A 19,346-nucleotide genomic window follows, 5' to 3' on the forward strand; every position below is an offset into this window, starting at 1 on the left:
GGCTTGCCGATCCCCTCCGGTCCGAACCGGAGAGCCTTTTCCAAGCAGTCAATTATTGACCGAGGAGCTATTTTTAACGCCCGGCCGAGCTTAGTGCTGCGCGCTGGAACGCCCTGCTGCCTTATAAACACCTGGCAGCGACGGGTGATGCGAAACTACGGGATACTCCAGGGCGAGGAGCGCGTCGGGCCAAGTGGGTGGCAAAGCAGCTCCGTGATAGCTTTTCTTTTATTGCCGGTGACTCACCGGAAGGCGTTGAGATGCCGCACCCCGTCCTACCGCAGCCCGCCGGGCTCGGGGCGCAGCGCGGTGCCCCCGGACGGTTCGGGGCAGCGGATCTCCCCGACGGCTTCCCGAGGGGCTGCTCCTGCGCGGCCCGGGGAGGAGGCGAGGGCTGAGGCAAAGCGGGCGGCCCGGGTGACTCGGGAGAGGCGAGCCCTGCCCGGAGCTTGCGGGGGGGTTCCCTGCATCAGCAACACCACCAACGAACCACAGCCTTCGCCACAAGCCAGCCTGTAGCCTAACACTTAGAGTCGGTTTTGCAAGTAGAAAACATGCTAGTTTTCTATCTTTCTTAACGCTATATAATATGCCTTCCGTAGGGAAGACGCATTCAATCCCAACGCTGCTCGGACCTGTTGCCGCTAACTGCGAGAAGGGAAAACGGTCCTCGCTCTGGCCGATGCTCCGAGGACAAGCAGCCGGGCCCCTCCCTGTGCCCGCCCCGCGGCGGAGCCGCAACCCCAGCCCTGCCCGGAGCTGCACTTCGCTGCGAGGGGTGCTCAGCCGTGCTGCCCTCCGGAGCCCGGCCCGAACGTCTGGGTGCAAATACCCACCCACGGTACTTGTTTACTTCGCTGGTGGGGTCCGTTTGTCTCTGCTGCGCTGCCACTTTGGAGCTGCACATGGAACATCTAGTTATAAAGGCTGCAGCCTGGTCTGGAAATACTCCAAATATATTTGTGTATAAAGCAAGGCTCCTGTCAGGGCTGAGCGCTGGCCTCTGTACCATAAGAGATAATTGATTTCTATCCTGCACAGACAGGCTTAAAAATGAAATTTCTTTTGCTGAGGCAACTGACCTTGATCTGCTGGTGAAAAATAAAAAAAAAACTAAGAAGGAGATGGCTCAGGTTGGTTCCTCCCCCCCTCCCAAATAACGGTTGTGTTTTGAAGCTTGCAAACTTTATTTACAAAAAGTAATTTAATAGCTGATCTTTATCGTGAGCAAACCCAGAGCTCGTAGATATCTATGTATCATCTAAGGGTTCTCCACACGTAAGTCCATACTCATAAAACAAACCATGAAAAGATAAAATAACATAGTTTATACTGAGAAATCTCTATAAGGATTGTGTACGTATGCAAGCCTGTGCATTATTTATAACAATGTATTAATATATATTACTGCCTACTGCTGCACATATCGGCTTGGCAATACATATAAAGTACTTGTGGAATAGGTGAGTAAACTCTTCAGTAACATGTGCAGCTCTTGCTGCAGATAATTCTTCCCTGCCACCCTGTGTAAGGACAGGCTGGGAGCTGACTTCTGAGATGCCCACATGGATGGGTGGCTGGATGCCTTCCAGCAGCCCTGGAGGTTTTCCTCTGGAGACCCCGGGCATCATTGTTGTTTTGCTCCATGTACTAGAGAATTTAAAATCTGACTTCCTTATAAGGCTCACTGGAGAGACCCAAGGATACGTGACATTTTTCTACGTAGCTCATTTGCAGTCTAATGATGGCAAAAGTGTTTTAAGGGGAAGAAAACTGTGTGGAAGTCAATACTAACATTGAGATATCACTGTTATAAGCTGCCTGGGTCTTGCAGCCCAACCTGTGCTCACTCCCGTGGAAGCTTTGCTTGCTCTGCTCACCAAAATCCTCATCCAAACTTGTAAAAACAGTATTTGCTGCCTTTGTCGGTCATGTGAAAGTGCACGGTACATACATGCTAATAGTAATAATACATACAAAACGAACCTTGCCAAACTGGAGAGCACTGGTTAGAATACCATAAATTGCTGGAAGACATACACTAAAATTATGATGCCTGTAAGAATTACACAAGCTGAAAAGCCTCACTGTAAGAAATCACAAGGAGATTATTCGTCTGTAAGAAATCACAAGGAGATTATTCGTCCTGCTCTACAACCGTTTTTTCAAGTTAGTGAAACAGTTATTCCTGTTAAATAATCACAGCTATTGCTTACACCAGTTGCAGGGTCCCTAAAGATGCTAAGACAACAGTCTGACTGGAGGACAGTTCAGCTGGCTGTGTGACTTTGTGCTGCCTGGGAATCCAAACAGAAAAAAATCATGGCGCCTCCAGAGGACCGTATGATGATCTTCACCTGGAAGATGCCATGTGCTAGTAAGTTCCTATGAATTCCAGCTACATTTTTTACTACTTGACTGTAAACTTAAAAGCAGGTGTCAGCTCCAGTCTGGCTGTTTGCTCTCTGAGGGGCAGATCCACTCCCCTTTAAATGAGAGAAAGAGTTTTATTGGCTTTCATGGGAACTGGACGAGGCCAAGAGGAAGCAGGCTCACCCTTGCGGCGGAATGTTGCTGCTCTGTACCATAGACTGACTTATCCCAGTGGATAAGCACTGGCTACCTGTTCATGTGCAGGTGCCCCCAACAAGGGCACCTCACACACCCACCTGCTTTGCTTTGGCCTGGGGGGGGAAAAGCAAAGGATGTGCTGGGAAGGACAGGATAGAAGGGAAAGTCCAGAGATGGGATTTAGTCTACTTGGTGTTGGTCCAGACTGTGCTTATTCCATGGAGGGATGGCTTTTCCTTTCGATGATATACTCTCAAGAGCAAATAAGAGCAGGATCCTGTTTCTTCTTACATTTAACCTTAAGGGCATGTGGTGGTCAGGGTATGCACATCAAGTTAGGCATGTTTGTCAGGAATACCACCGGAGCTGTGGAGGTGCTGTGCCACACAAGGCAACAGTCCTGCTCTGGACACAGAGCACTAAGGATTTCAGAGACTGTCATAGGATTCAGATCTGCTTTTCCTGGGCCTTGCTTAGTGAATCTGACCTGGTATGTCCACAGTATGGCACATATGAATGCATTTTGGAAGTATGGTGACAACAGGGCTTTGCTAATTCATGACCTTCTTTCCTTCATATCTGCATGACTTAGGGAACCCAAAATTTATTTGGTGTAATTATGATGGAGAGGAAAGTCTCATTTTCTGCTGTTGCGGACAGGTACCCTGACAGAACAGTCTTAGGGCATTATCCTCTAGCCATTCATTCACAACCCAGTAAAGTGTGGTGTTGGGCATGGCCCTTGTGTGGGAGGTGTAGAGCAGGAGGAGGGGGTAAGCAGGGCACTCCTGGGGGCCGGCTGCCTGGGGCACAGCTGGGTCCCAAGTGGGAACCTGTTCTTGGGTATCCTCCCCTTCCCTCTGAGAAGCAGCAGCTCCACCTAGGATATCAAGATCAGGTTCCAGCTAGATCTGAAGTTACTTCCTGCAGCTGTTGCTGTGCCCTCCATTGCTGCGGTCCCTTGATGGCCCATATCACACCCTGCATCAGGATGAGTGCCTTGCCTGCATGCAGTGACGCACTTCAGGGCAAGAAGAGGACAGTGATACCAGGTACACCACCCCGGGCCAAAGCTCCCTTTTTCATCTTTGCCATAAACTGCTGTGCCAAGGCACAGCCTTGTACACCCAGGGGCTGCAGGTCCTGCAGCATGGCTGGGCTGCCTTGCACAGGCAGAGGAGCCTCCCAGTCCGTGTAGGAGCAGTCTACTTTGGTGTGCCATCTGCAGCCCTGCTGGGGCTCCACCAAAGCCCCTGCAGGCCTGGGAAGGTGGGACACAGTGCCCCTCATGTTGGCAAGCCAGAGCAACTCACACCAGCTGGCTTTCTCAATGGAGAATGAGCGGGTGCTGTTCCATATCCTGCTGGAAGTGTTTACTCCTTCACTGCTCTGAGGTATCAACTGACCTTCACAATCCAGCCTATTCCTACTAAATGAATATATGTATGCGTTTTTAGATACTAAAACCTGCATTTAACATCCTTACATGTTACTTACAGAACAGCAACATCGAAAGAACCCCTGAAAATATTCCTGAGATTTTATTCAATAACAACAGTCAGGCCAGAAGCAATTTATGCTTGTCACCGATGCTTATACACACATGATCATATGCAACTCCTTAGTTATTAGCAATTATAGTATTTAAAAATGCTATTAAAGCTCCAATGGTAAATTTGGCAATCACATTATCTCTGCAGAAGAAAATCATTCACTCAGTCATCGGCTGTTTACTTTCATTTTACATAGTGTCATAAAGTTCTCATTTGCCTAAAAACACACGTAAATTAATCAGTTTTGTTTGCTCGCCCAATTGTAATGATTTTTCTCAGTTTGGGCAGCCTCAATTTAATATATTTACGCAGAGTCATCAAAACAGAAAACTGTTACTTACCGACTGATGTAAGTCCATGTTTTATAGATTCCTGTATGATGGCCGTGTGAGGACTAGAAGACATTATTGAGTGTAAATATACAGTACCCTTGGGTGCAAGGTGTACAGCATTGAGCACGGAAGAGGTGCAGCCTGTAAACTTTTCTGGCCTTGAGACCAAGGCTATAATAACCCTCAGTGAAAGTCGGAGTGATGAACAACAACAAAAAAATTATCCTAGAATTCAGAAAGTAACAAGCATGTCTTTCGGTGGACTCTGTACTTTTTCCAGCATTAGTGACCTGCTGTAAACCATGTATCCCATTTCATGATAGTCTGTAATCAGAAGAATTGGAACTTGTGATAGGTTTGGCTCCATCACGTGATTTAGTACAGCTTGATAAGAAGGCCCTGTTATAAAGTGACAGCAGAAAAGATAAGAACTCTTGGCAGATAATGACAGAGAAATGATTAACCCAGAGTGGAGAGGTGCTATGAAACCCAGAGAGTGGAGGGTTGTAAAGCTGTGGGGTCATAAGATTATACTGAGTGGATGAAAAGCCATACCAATGTAAGTGTAATGACTATAAACTCAAGCTTGTGACCTATCTTCCTGATGTCATCACCTCTTTGCACAGTGTACTGCAAGCACGGTTGTTTTGGCTTCTGTAAACACTCTCAGGATGGCAAAGCAAGCAAGTGTTAATTCCTTAAGGGAGGTTTGGGAATGTGCTTGGGATTCTGTGCCCCGGTGACAGTGTGAGCAAACCTCTGTGATGGGTTTGTCAGACAAAGCACTTTATTGCCCAGCCTGCAGGCCAGAGACAGCTCCAGGTTGTAGCCACATAGTCGAAAGTGTAACGCTTCTCAATAAAGTAAGAGTTTTACAGCATTGTTAAGCATCGATACTCAGGATTATGATACATCGATGGTATTGGCTCACCTCTGGGGCTGCTGAGGTGCAGAATGCATTTGCAGCATGCAAAATGTCTGCAGATGCTTTTCTGTAAATACAAATTAGAACATTGGGCAGCTGTGCTGATGACTGGGTGATTGCTCAGCTTGGCTCTGAGTGGGCAAGTCCTGCTTTGCAGCCAGCAGAGGAAATGTGGGGCACCTTGCCCTGCAGCACCCCAGCCCTGCAGTGCTGTGCCGTGTGGCACCCCATGTCATGCAGGTGGGTAGGGGCCACGGGCCATGTAGGGGTACGTTGCTGTGCCCTCAGTGCTCACTATGGCCTAAGTGCAGTCTGTGGTGTGAGAGCAGGCTCCCACCTCAATGATCAGATGATATTTGATATGTCAGGACTCTTGGAAAATCAAGAAGTTCTTCCACTGTCGGCTGGATCTGAAGCCTCGTGAAGTCTTCATAAGTTTTGCTTTTGAGATTCGCAGAGGGCTGTAAAACATCATCTGCTCTTTTGTGTGCTTCCTCACCGTGGTTGGACTTGGATGAAGTGATTAGTTTGTGCTGAAAGGGGACAACTTTTCAGGCTTCTCCTGAGACTGAGGTTGTTGTGTCAAACTCTGCATCGACTTGTAAGCCTTGGGCATTATGGCCAGAAGCCCTGTGCTGTTGAGTAACCCCCAGAAAAGGAGTCAGGTTTTAGGGGGAAGACCTGATTTTCCAAATTAAGTTATTAAACACTTGCAAGTGCATTTTGGATGCTTTATCTGCCTTGATGGTGTGTATAAATTGGCCATTTGTTCACCCATGTAATGAGTTTTGATCGTAAATATTCATCGTGTTCATGGTATGTGCAGCAAGTAAAATCATATTGACTTGTGCACCAAAAACTTCCTGAGATCAAGTTTCTCTTCCTTGTTTTTATACTTGTAAAGTGAGCAAACTACCGAACTACCTCTGAGCAATGCTGTGAATTATTGTCTTGTAATGTTTATGAGATGCTTTAAAAGCAAAAGAATGCAATGTAAACACATCTTCCTATTTATTACGGGAAAAATAATTTGTAAGTCTGGTTAAACAGACACTATGGGTGTTTTTACAAAGTCACTGATATTCTTTTATCTGATCACATTGTCTGGAAGCTAAGAAGCCAGCTTTTACCACAGTTTTAATACAAACCTAAGTAATTAGTCTCTCTGTCTATTCCAATTTATCTAATCATCAAATAGCTTTTAAATTCTGTTCATAAAAATACAAGCCAATCATTTATTCCATCAAATAATAATAAAGGAACTTGATTGTCTTCCAGGACAGGAGATAAAAGCTGAATGCAAGGCTTGAAACTTTCTACTGTGCCATTGGAGACATTGCAGGAGCTCCACTGGCCCATCTGCAGGAGTGTCTATAAAGGAATCTGCCCTTTGTGAGGGAGAGAGATACTAAATCATAGGAAATAAAGAAACTTCATGCTTTTGGCTTCCAACTATGGCATTCCTTTCCTTGTTTTTGCATCAGTATCAAATGTCAGGGTCGCTTAAAAATGTTCTTTTTTCCCCCCCTTTCTGATACTTTGTCTCCATGGATACAAGAATGTGTGCCAGGTGCATGACCAGACAGACTTTCTTTGCCTTTCTTTGTACTGAGTCCAAAGGGGGAAAAGTAAACTCATAGGAGAACTTCAGTACAATCTGTATCAGACCATGATCTGGCATCTCTATATATTTAAGAGGTCTTTCAGGAAGATGATTAATTGAAAACTGTTTGCTGTCTTTATTTTGCCCGTTCTCATATGATGAAATTGTCCCTTGTTTGTCCCTTAGTGAAATGTCCCTCAAAGAAAACGCACCTGATTTCAAAAGCTTGGCAACGATACCTCCTTTGACTCTTGCCCATCAAATTATTTTGCAACCATTTACTACACAAATGGGATTAGGCGTTTCTCCTCTTATGGACATTTTCTCTCATGGCATTTCATCTGGGCACGCGGGGATGTTTAAGAAGCTCTGGAAACAGCTAGACCAAAGAACAGTGACCTCTCCCAAGAGTCTTAAACCCTGCCTTGTTCACGCTGGTATAAATTTGGTGAGGCCAGCCAAGAGTCTGCCATTTTCTCTTATTAGTTTGGATGTTGCTCTTGCAAATCCTGTATATTCCTCTTTATCTTTCTATGCCATCTCAAAGTATCGCAGACCTCCCAAGCGGTACATCTCAGTGAAGCTAAATGCTTGGCACAGCGCACATCAGCTGAGGGACAGAATCCTCGTATAACTGAAAGTCCAGGGCAAATGTGGCATGGTGCCCACCAGGTGTGAGCTGCTACCTGGACCTGAGAGTAGGCCAGTTGGTTTCAGCTGCAGCTTTAAGTAGAAAGAGATTTACAAGCCCTGGTCCTTTATCTGGAAATCACTCTGTAAAAGCTTCATTTCAGCCACTCCTCCTGGCCTACCACAGAGATTTAAAATTCTTTTGCATGCTTCAGTGTATTTTCTCCACCATCAGTAACTATATATTAACTGAAGATACAGTATTCTGTGGAAGAAATTAAGAAAATCTGATATATCTGTTGATGATCTTTTGGGGTTATCAATGAAACAATTCCAGTACTAAAATGTAACAGTTCTGATTTATTAGATTACTTCCAGCAGCTGATTCTCACTTACTGTTTGTTCATGTGGTGTAACTGCACTGTTGAATGTCTTGCTTGTTTTCTTATGTATACATACATGTAGGTCACTCTGAAAGTAATGTCTCCTATTTTTTTTTATTTTTTTTCCATGGAAACTACAGTAGGGATGAAGAGCACAGTATCACTCTTTATAGAGCAGATTCTCAGCTACAAAAGATAACTTTTCAGCATAGTCACCAACATTAGCCGCACATTTTCTTCAATGAGGATCAGGAGCCTGCATGCCATGCTTATAACACTTTGCACCAGCAGAAGTGACCAACCACTGCTGTGGCCACTGCTGAAATGCACCACCCATTGCCTCATTTTGCTGCATCCACTGTTTGGTCTCCATAAGCATTCAGCAAGTGTCAGTGAATGTCAATGGGTGCCAGTTTTTTTTCATGGAAGAATTTAATGATGCATCTCTGCTTCATACATACATACTTCCCTATCAGATACCATTTTGTCAGGCTGCTCCTCTGCTGCCATCTGTCATACAGCCAGAAAATGCAAAGGAATATTGGTGGGAAGGTCCAACCTCTGTTGCTGTACCGCCAATATCCAACTCTGACATCACAGACTGATACATTAAAATTGGAGGTGCTACTTTTGGAGCAGCCCCAGTATATAAAAACATGTCACGCTTATCACCTCAGTAATCAAATGTAATGATGTTAAAATACACATCATTGTGTGCTACTCCTTACTAGTGATTTTCAGCATGTTCAGATTCAGCTGTGTTGGACAGAAGCATGGTAAGTTCTTTATGGGTGTTAACGGTGCAAATCTTTCCCCATGACTACTTTAATCTCTTAGAATATTTTCATCTCTTATAAGTTTATCTTCTCTGATTAGGTGAACACCATCGAATAGAGACCACATATGAAGAAGGAGGATGGATTGTAGAAATTTGAAAACTGCTTCTTGTGATTGTTCCCTGATAATTACTTAAAAAAAGGGTTGTTTTTTTTAGTGATTTTTTTTTTTTTTTTTTTCCTGATAAGTGAATATCCAGAGGAGGAGGTAAATACAGATGTCTGGAAATACTCCCTAGGTTAACTGAGCAATAAGGGAGATTTCAGGAGCGCTTAGGAAGAAAACTCAGTTGTGTGCAGAAGGAAGCATACAGTTGTGGATCACAGAAGTCCTCCTTTGGCCTTAAACAAATAGTGAAGCAGAACTGGGGCAAGCTGTGGTGGGGAACGATTTAATGCTAACTTTCTGCACTGGAGAAAATCAACCTTTTTCTTGGCAAGCTTTTTCTAGGCAAGTTTTGCGTCTGCCTGTTTGTCTATTTGTCTGTGTCTACGTAAGAGGCTTCAGTTCTGATTTCTTGCACAAATTCTTTCCTTCAATAATCTAACTTACTGGCATACAAAGAGAAAAGATATTAATTAATTACGAAACCTTTTCAAAGCTTATCTAGCAGCTATTTACTAGAAATAGGAACAGGCTATTTGACTATGTGAGAAAAGAACAGATTTCTGTGGAACAGGCAAGGGGAAATTACTTCCACGTATGTACCAGTAACAGGTGTTGTGAACTCATCCATCATCTTACACAGCACTCAGGAGCAGAAAGCAGCTTCTCCTTAGAGCATTATTAATAAAAGATCAGGAATATGTTCCTTTGGAGGGATGAGAGGAGAAAGAATCCTAAAGTGAATGTTAAGTGGTACTTAAAATCTTTTGAATTTGGTAGCTAGGTGCTCTGTTTTTTCAAGATCTGAACATATGTGCAGGGAGAGCAGTTATGTGCTCTGCCCCTTGCAGAAAACAAGCCTCTCATAAAAGCCAAAACCAAAAAAGGCCCCGCACTTTCACTTGAGGCAGGATGGAAGCACTAAACCTTTCCTCAGGACGCTGCATCCTGAAAGACCCCGTGTGCTCTGATGAGTTTCTCCTAGTCTGTCCCCCTGAGGGACACCAGGCGTGTGCTGCATCTCCCTCTGGCCGGCCTCACGTGGGTGCACCTGAGCTGGATGCTAATGCAAAGTGGAAGACAGCAAAGGCAAGTGTCTCAGCATGGCAGTTTGTGTCCTACTAGGGGGGTCTCCTAGCAGAACCACAAACGAGGGCTATCTGGGGGCTGGGGAACAGAGGAGCAGCACATAATGCCCACCGTGTAGGCTTAACTGCTACAGGAGGCAGGAGGAATTGAGGCTTACTGCTGGTGTGATGGGTCTGGTGCAGAGCAGAGCATTTGCTTCTTTCTGTCTTCCCAGCAAACAAATGCAGAATTGGTTCCAATTTCAAAGCCAGCTTTTGTTGGGAAGCATTCTGGACAGCAGAGAAAAGTGGGGCAAAGGCCATTCAGAAATAATGATTTCTGATCATTTTATTAATAACTGTGAGAAATGTAGCACCTGGCAAGAGAGATAAGTGGATTTTCCTAAGCTCTGTTATAGGCAGGTAAATATCGCTCTGGTTTATGGCAGTAATAATTAAACAGCGCACTAGTCTTTATCTTGACAATTTAAAATTTAAGGTAGTTGTTTTCTGGAGGCACATGATGAAATCTGGATGCCAGCAACTACTTTAGATGTAGAGCTTTGTGGTAAAACACCGTATCTGTCCTGTCCAGCAGATATATTTCACAAGCACGTGTAGCAGTGAGGAAACACCGCTTTTTCATTGTCTTCTGAGTCATGGAGGCACCGCTCTTGATAAATATTGCAGCTCTTAAAAAACAGAACAAATAGACTTAAGATCTGAGAAATGCTTAATTCCTTCAAGAGCGTATCTCCCCAGTGCAGCCAAATTAATAATAGATTAGTGTAACACATTAATTAATATTTTTGTATCTTTTTATACCGCGCGCCCAGAGTTTGTCAGACATCATCCTTATTTCATGAAATGCTTGGGTGACAGCACAAAATAGGAATTACGCTGGAATTGGGGTGTCTGGGAGAGAATGAACCTGTGGGATTTCTGAGGAGCCCCAGCTGGCAGGGAACAGCTTTAAATCAGACCACCACCACATCTGCTGTGATGTGTATGGAGCTGTTCTGCCCTCCACTTTGCATAATACTCAGACTAAGCCCTTCATCTCAAATTGAGGATTTGGGGGAACTTCAGCCCACACCCTGAACAGTTGAAAATTCACATTAATCACACGCTAACAGCATTATGCTTTCTTCTGTTCACCACTACCTGTCCTCCTACTAGACTGAAATGTTTTTCTATGGTGCAGACAACAGCGTGCCCAACTGAGTTGGATGCCCGATGGTGTGCTCTAGAAACCCCATCAAACAAATAAATGGATAAATGCAGAAAGAGAAATTTAATAGAGTAATAGTGGAAGGATAATCTAAAAAGAAGCTTTGATCAGAGCCCCGAAGGCAGCAGCAGGCCTTAATGACTTCACCTGGGCTCCCTCGAGTCATGAGTGGCCTCATCTGTGCACCTGCCCACATGGCTGTGGGGCCATATAAGCTGTTGGGTGGAGCCTTTGCTGTTTCTTTGAGTTGTGCTTAATGTGGGTCTGATCTTGCATTGTTCTTTGGGTTTTCTGGTTTGACTGTATGTCTCTTTTATTCTTCCTGATGACCGCTGGTGACTCCGTAGGATTTGCTGCTGCTCTGCTCAACCAGCTCCTGTGCTATGGGCCCCTACTCCTGGTAAGGTTACTACCCAATCTGTTATGTTTGCTGTTGGCTGCTAGTTTGTTTCCTTTTAAGGTACAGTTGGCCTTTGCTGCTCTCTCACAGCTTTTGAGCTAAGAAATTACTCCTTTCTGTTCATCTAAGACTCACCAGTTGAAAAACAGAGCTGTTTATTCAAGGAATGTCTACTCTACTGTTTCTTTTCTTCAAAGCCCACAAGAAGTTCTGGTTTAGAAAACAAAAAATCCTCAGGGCAAAGTCCTGTGTTAAGGGCTGTGCTGAAGTCAGTGAAATAAGTGCTATGTATTAGGTAAATGTCTATTTTTTGAGTGTCTGGATTTTTTGTCAGTGTTTTTGTATTGGTGTTGCTGTTCTTTGCCTTGCAAGATTAATTTTACTTCTATGTAATGGAGGGACTTCTGCTATTCTTTGTTTAGTTCAGCAAGATTACTCTTGTGATTAAAGCTAGTAGGAATTGTGCTCAATTTTTTTGCATTCCACTCATCTCTCCACATCTTTTGTAGAAGCTCTCCTTGCTCCTTCATGGAGTGGGCTGTAATGCTTCAGTAATGAAGCACATGGATTTGGTGGAACTTGTGTGTGCTTTCCCCTTGAAATATGAAGGCTGTTTGGTTGGAGTGTGAATCTTTCTTAGTTAGCAATTATGTGGTCTCTTAAGGTTTTGTGCTTTGGCGTATAATTTTGGCCTTTTTCTTTTATTAGGGGGGAAAAAATTTGATGCACATGGGCTATAATGAATGGAAGTTAAAAAGAACACGCTCTTTTTCTTCTGTGGTATCTGCACAGAATCTGACCTTCACATGACCTTACTTATGAAGAGCTTGCAGCAGGTGATATTAATGTGGCAGCTGCCCTTCTCATTACTTCACTTGCACCTGTGGAGCAGGCAGAGGACTTCTCCAGGTGAAAAGCTGGAGAGAATTAGGGCACGTAGAAGGCAAGGCTGAAGCCTGTTTCTGACAAGTAGCAACTGCTTTGGGTTACCATTAACTCTCTGCCTTGTTTGACGCCTGTACATCAGTTCATGGGAGGTAATGACTGAACAATAACAATTGATTTTTTTCATTTCACATTAACGGCATGGAAAGTTCTGATCAGTTAGTGAGGCTGGGTTGCCAGTGTATGCAGTGCTATTTTGTCACAAAAGAAGCATCATCTTTTCTTTCCTGCATCTCTCTCCCATTTGCCAAGAAGCTGTATTAAAATTGTCATTAAGGTATCAGAATTTCACAATCTGCAAAATAGACCATTTTACAATGAATTTCAGTCTTGAAGCAAACAGCTGTTAAGCTTAAAATAAATAAATGCATTAGATCAATTATTTACCCAAAGCACACTGAGACAAATGACAAACAGTGAATGACAGAAGAGGGATGGAATGGGGTAGAAGTTCTTTCTGACTCAAAGATCAGCGTTCAGGCAAATGTAGAGAAGGACCGACTTGGGCTGGTAGAGATTGAAACCAACTTTATCACTTTTACTGAAAACAATTAATTAGAATCCAAACTTATCCCAGGGTCAGCTGCTGTGGTGAATTTACTGACACTGTGGTTGTGTAAAACATTGGGGATGGGCAGGAGGGGAGACTTTATTTTGAAGTTTAAAAGTAATTTTGCAACAGATGGCAGGGTTTTGGCAGAAAGTCAGGCCTTTCTGTATCACTTCTCCTATAGCTTAAGGAACTAGCAGAATCCAAGTGAAATCATAGCTCTAAATGTTTCCACAACATGGAAAAAAAGCATATTTTGTTACATTGAATGCAGACTTTACCTCTTGCTTTTTTGTTCTGTTACTGTCTGATCTTATTCCCCTTTCTCCCCTTTGATTTTAGATACTGTTTCTCCCTTTTTGTCTGGTCCTGTTCTGTCTTCTGTTGCGGACAGAATTCCTCTTGCTGCTGCTGCTTCCCAAGTTATCTCTGATCTTGGCTCCCACACTGAGCACCTTCTGAAATACAATTGTTGAGGACGTTCAGCCTTTCCTCAAGTTAGGCTTTAGTACTGTTTGCAGTAATAATGTTGTTTTCTGTAGCTGAAAATACTTTTCTAGAAAAATGAGATTTGGTGAATAATCCTCACATACAGTGCTAAGATAACAGGCATCACTAGTAACCTAAACTGCATTGTTTTGCTTTGTCATCATTGGAAGACTAAGAATTGCTTTTAACCTTGGAGCTTGCAGTACATTTCCTGTCCTTGGTGTTCTTTGCCTCAGCTGCAGCATGGCAGTTGGAGTTGGATCCACATAGTTTTGTTGCAACCCGCGTAGTTCCTTTGGTTACTGTGTCCCTCTGATGCTGGGGGCTGTTGGGACCCATTTCTGCTTTGCTGTGAAAACAGCTGTGCTTTGAAAGGCTGTTTTGTAGGGAGCTTTTCCTGAGCAGAACAATTCATGAAACTACAAACTAAGTGGTTGCTACTTACAAGAAGTTGTATTCTGTTCTTACAACAAAAACAATGAAAAAGTTCTATTTCTGGTACTTTGTAGTAGATTTTTATGGGATTAAGCTAATTCTTATTCTATTGCAAAAGATGGTTGAGAAAAGCTTTAGATCAGAAAGCCATATCAATATGTCGAACTGTTTCGTTCATGGGAGGTAACTGCTGCTGACACCTTGATTACTGTAGAATTAGTTGTGATCCCACTTCAGTATGTCCTTTCTGCTCAAAAGTGACGCATCCTGGAATTTTCACGCTTCTGTCTGTGATTCTGCCAAGTCATTTTTGAGTTGAGATGACTAGGAAATACATGTTAATGTTGAAATGAAACCTTAGTAAAATGTGGGCTTTCCTTGCAAGACTTCTGTGTGCACATGAGAGCTCTGTGCTGGCTTCTTTTGAAACTATTGTAGGTCATCTTGTCCTACCAGGCTCCTGAAGAGCTGCAAAGGAAAGTTTGCTACTTGCAGTTTTGTGTTTATAACATATTTTAAGTATACCATAAAAGATGATAACCTTAAAGAACCATATAACTTAAAGCTATTAGGAAGAATAGTAAGTAGGTTTAATGTGAGTTTGCTTTCAGATGGAGCTCTGCTACTAGTCTATGTTCCTTAATGATAAGAGATCTTTCCAGAATCATCCACCAGCTTTGTAGCTGGGTGCACAGATTTGCAAGCAAGGAACTAGATTTCATGTGACACTAATGTTTTTATCCTGGCTTAATGGTCTTCAAAACAATTTTTCAGCAGTTTTACAAAGGTGTGATGTTAAGTTACAGAAGCATTATTGGCAAATGTCTTTCTATTGACTTTTCAGACTAAACAAGGTGAATTGCTATCATTCTGGCTGACATAATGTAAGCATGTCTGAATGCTGAGCTGTACTGACTTAATGCTTATTAAAGAGTCGCAGCTTTTGTTTCATCTACCCTGGTGGTATTTAAACAGGACAGCCTTAATATTGGAAGGGGAATTCTCTGTGTTATAAAACCAACTTTTGTAATCAGAACCCCATTTTTAAAAAGGGGCTGATAGAACTAGTTTGGCAAGTTAGTTTCCTGGCTGCCTCCTCATTTTATATGGGGTGAAGTGTCATTAGCTGTTTTCAGCAGATAGCATCTTAGGGTGAAACAGAGGTGGTGGTGAGAAGGCAAAGCCTTTTGCTTCTTACTTTAGCAGTGTGAACATCAGCAGAGAACCACTTGACTCATGCTTCCTGAATGACAGGGCAGAGATCTCACAAGTACCTAAGGAAGCTGCCTTGCTCCCACTGCCTGTATGTGCCATGGATTACCATTCTGGGAGGAGGACAGGAGGCACATGTTTTTGCAGGCAATTACATCATGTTCTGTGCACTCCTATGTTTCTTATTCTACATGTGCTGTGGACAGTTCTCAATTTCTTTACTTTTTCTCCTTCTCTGAATCAAATGAAATCTTTATTAATGTTCCAGAAAAACAATAGTGTGAGGCAGTGCTGTTAGTGCTAATATAAGCAGTCTCTACAGAAAAACATGTAGCCTGTTCATAGGGAGGAACTATTCTGTAGTGGGATTTCCTGTACATCTGTGCTGAAGTGCAGCATGTCTCATCCTAGTAAGGAAAATGCAACGCACCGAGCATCAGAACAGATTTGTAATATGGAGTAGGAAAAAATATCTGTATGATGCATAAAAATTCCTTTATCATGCCAGTGTTTGTCTTAACATGAACAGTCATATCCAAGCTGTCTTGATGGGCTGCCTTTCCAAAACAAACACAATGAGAAGACAGCAGTTGATTGAACTGTTATGTATTACAAGTATTATGCATTGGAGTTCATCTAAAGTGTCAAAAGTGTTTTAATTGCGTGATGTGATTTATTTTATTGGAAGGTACCAGAAATGTGATATGCATAATAATGTGTAAAACGCACAAAGCGATGCAGGTTTGTCTGTGTTTAAAGCCATTAGAATGCTTTAGGAGAGCTTCCACCAGTGTTCCAAACTATGGTTTTGCAGAATGCTACTAATCTTCTGAGAAAATTCATGCTAGAGATCAGTGTCAGTTGATGTCCTTGTATGTCCAGTTTGGCTGTAAGACTCATGCAATCTTAATTGATCGCTTCAGGTACTGTAATTGAAGAGAGCTTTGTTAAAGTCAGTATCATGGTGATTCCTGCTTGTTGAAGATCTAGTCCAAGGTTCATAAAGCACACTGAAATAAGAGGTAACAAGTAATACAAGTGCAAATGTCTAGTGAGACGGATGAAAACAGTCTGCCATTTTTACCAGTTGTAAAACCCCAACTCTTATACGCACTATAATTTGCAATGTATTCTATTTTGGGGTGTCAGTTCTTTGTTCTGCTCTGTGAGAAAACATTCTGCTTCATTTCATCCCTTCAGCCTTGATTCACAGCAGTTGAACTGGTCATCCTGGAGTTACAGTTGGTGGGTCAGAAGCTTCCTGCTTAAATTTCGTTTGCCTCAGTCTATTAGAGCTATTTCAGTTTGAGGGCTGAACAATTTCAAATGCCATTTGTGCTCTCAAAATGGTTGGTCATGAGAGGCAGCACTGTCATGTTTGGGAATGGGGAGAGACGTGCTTCATACTGCTGGTTTGTTTCATGCTTCCGTGTGCCATCGTGATGCAAGTAATTGGAAAGAGAAGGGTGTCTGTGGCACATGCAGTAGGCACTTGCAGTTCTGAGGCCTGACTCCTTTCAGCTTTGGCTCCAGTAGCATATCTGGGAATTCACTTGAGCTTGGGAACCTTGGCTAATGAGCTCAGGAGCCAAACTGGAACATTATGTATTTGAACTTGCAGGCAGTGAATGACTGGCACTGAGCAGGAGTGATCCATGTTGTGAAGCTTTAGGGTGCCATTAGCTTTGAAAAAATACTTACTGTCAGTGTTCCTGAAATATTAACTTTCAGAGGCATGGAGGTCTTTTTGAATATTCTTGAATAAGGCATAAGGTAATCCCTTTTCTAGGCATTATGTATGTACATCCTGCAGTGAAAAAATGTGTGTCCTTGGGCCTGGTGGGACAAATTCTTCCATTAGGTTATGTGAGAGAAAACGCAGAATAAAATCATAGCTACTACTGAGCTTCTTTGGTGCTCAATGATGCAAATGAGAGCTGAATTCATCCCTCTGCCTGTATCGGCTTTTTTTTCTGTGTAGAACTGCTCACTGTGCTGAAATGTGTTCGTATTTGTAAGAATGTGTCTGTAGTTTACATTTCCAATTTTAATTTTTGAGCCATGTGCAAGAGACTCCAGGGAACACTGTGTACTGTCAGCAGAAGTTATCTTTCTGATGAATCAGGCACATTGTTTGTACTCCTGCGTTTGATAGACGTGTTGTAATAAGGTCCTGAACTGCTTACTGTGTCTTTATGTACCTTCCCTCTCAGCAGTTGTAACTATTGTGCTGCTTGACCTATATTAATGGTACTACAAACAACAAGTTTAACCATTAACTTGAGAACCCTGTTTGAATGGATTTTGTCAAGAGATGAGAACTGAAGATTTAAGGAAGTAAAAATTAAGAAGAGGGCTGACCAGTGTGAAGCTTTTTCAGTGCTTACTGATCTGAGTAGGGAATGGGAACGAGTTGAAACACCTAAGTATAAAACCTAATGTCATTGAGTCTGAACGTGTCATTCAGTGTATAGAAAAGCAAGATCTTAGATGCTTTTCTTCTCTAATAAATATTGTGGTTTATTCCTTGGTTATCCCAGTGTGTTGTTTTTGTACTATATGTACGCATGTAGCAGAAGAGGGGTATGCAGAAGGAGGAGCATGTTGTCTGCTGCTGCCAGCTGGGACAGGGGAGCTGGTTCTCAGTTTTTTGGAAAAGATGAAAGTTGCAGAGCCCAAGTGAAAGGATTCAGTGTCAGGGGCTGGGTTCTTCAGGTGCTGGAAAAGCAGTCTGTTTTATCTTGATTTAGTAGGACTGCATTTCAGGAACCTGTTCTGTGCACATTATTTGAATTCTAGGCATCTTTATGATGCATATTGTATCTCAAGAATAAGCAAGTGTGACTATTGATCTGTTGTAACTGGCCCCATGTGTGCACAAAGCCAATGGTGAATGTGGGATGGATGGTTCAATATCTGGTGTGACTTGTTCTTTCATGAGTAAATAGTTCTGTGCTGCTGAGTTCACCAACATCAGTGGTTTCTGAGATCCTTACAGGGTGGGTATGCAGAAATTGTTTGTTTTTAAACTGGGTTATGCCTTGGCAAAAGCTTTGTCTTCTCTGATAAAGCTGCCTCATCTTATGCATGCAGGCATCTAAATCTGCTACTGTTTTTATTTGGTTATCTCTTCTGGCTGGGATTTCACCACTCTGTCTGTATGGGATGTACGTGGTATCTTCTGTAACTGAACAGTGTGTGTCCTCCTGGGGCCTGGTAACTGATGGTGCCAGGAAGATGTGCTTTAGCTAAAAGTGGTGCTGGTATTTCTAATTGAAGGTATCAGTGGTTCATGCTCTGCAGTGGAGCTGTTCTGGTGTGTTATTGCAGCTTTGAATTAAGCATTCGATTTGTGCACAGACAAATGAGAGGCGTAGTTTTTGTTCTGAGAGGCTCCTGCAAAGGCTGTCACTGAGGCACGGAGTTGCTTATTTTATACTGAATGCAGCAAAATGTGCAGGTAGTCCTTATTACTGTGGATAAACCGAGGTGAGCAGACCTTAGTTTGACCACTAAGATATTTGGTTGAAACAGGCAGACTGAGACAAAGCCTTGTCATCCAGGAGTTGTTAACTCAGTAGTGCTCTTTGGGCCTCGATTTGAAGATTGTAAACAACTTGGTAAACATTTAATGAAACCACAAAAAGCTTTGTCATAGGAAGGGAAGTGCAGGGCAGGATTGTCAACATTGTAGTGATGTGTGAGCAAAGTTGGTGAGAGAAGCCCAAGAGCAGTGACTTCCTCCTGTGTCCTGGATTCCAGAGAAAGGCACAAACAGCTCTGACTAGGAAGCGAGCTCAATTAGACTCACCAGGAAAAAACAAAAGCATTAGGGTAGGCTAATGGGGACCAAACAGAAATGCAGCTCTGCCAACAGAGTTGTACTTGCCTATAGGTTTCTGCACGTTTTTCTTTAGATGCCAGTAATTCCCAAGGTGTTTACACTTAGACAGGCTTTTACCAGTTTAATTTGTTTGTAGGTGATTGCAACAAACCAATTTTTTCTGCTTACATTTGTATAAATCCTGAGACTCTAAAGGAACAAGTTTAGCTGAGGGAAATCTCTCACTGTGTTAAT

The 19,346-nt window shown here is 42.9% G+C and overlaps 1 protein-coding gene and 1 long non-coding RNA gene across 3 annotated transcripts in view; one reads left to right on the top strand and one right to left on the bottom strand.

Moving 5' to 3' along the window:
- NR5A2 (nuclear receptor subfamily 5 group A member 2) overlaps nt 1-4,713 on the bottom strand; it is an 80,625-nt gene extending 75,912 nt beyond the window's left edge. The window contains exon 1 of one of the 2 annotated variants that reach the window (XM_085511085.1): nt 4,466-4,713. In XM_085511085.1, coding sequence (XP_085367211.1) covers nt 4,466-4,529 — 64 coding nt within the window. In that variant the 5' untranslated portion in view covers nt 4,530-4,713. The remainder of the gene's footprint in view (nt 1-4,465) is intronic. The other variant, XM_015869514.3, reaches the window with a different exon arrangement.
- The window catches only part of LOC116653762 (uncharacterized), a 74,519-nt gene continuing 57,394 nt past the window's right edge, over nt 2,222-19,346 (top strand). Inside the window, exon 1 of the long non-coding RNA XR_004308179.2 lies at nt 2,222-2,377. This is a non-coding gene — a long non-coding RNA (uncharacterized LOC116653762). The remainder of the gene's footprint in view (nt 2,378-19,346) is intronic.

Source organism: Coturnix japonica, chromosome 11 (assembly GCF_054131305.1).
Source record: "Coturnix japonica strain WE chromosome 11, WE-NBRP24, whole genome shotgun sequence".
NCBI classification, from domain to species: Eukaryota; Metazoa; Chordata; class Aves; order Galliformes; family Phasianidae; genus Coturnix; species Coturnix japonica.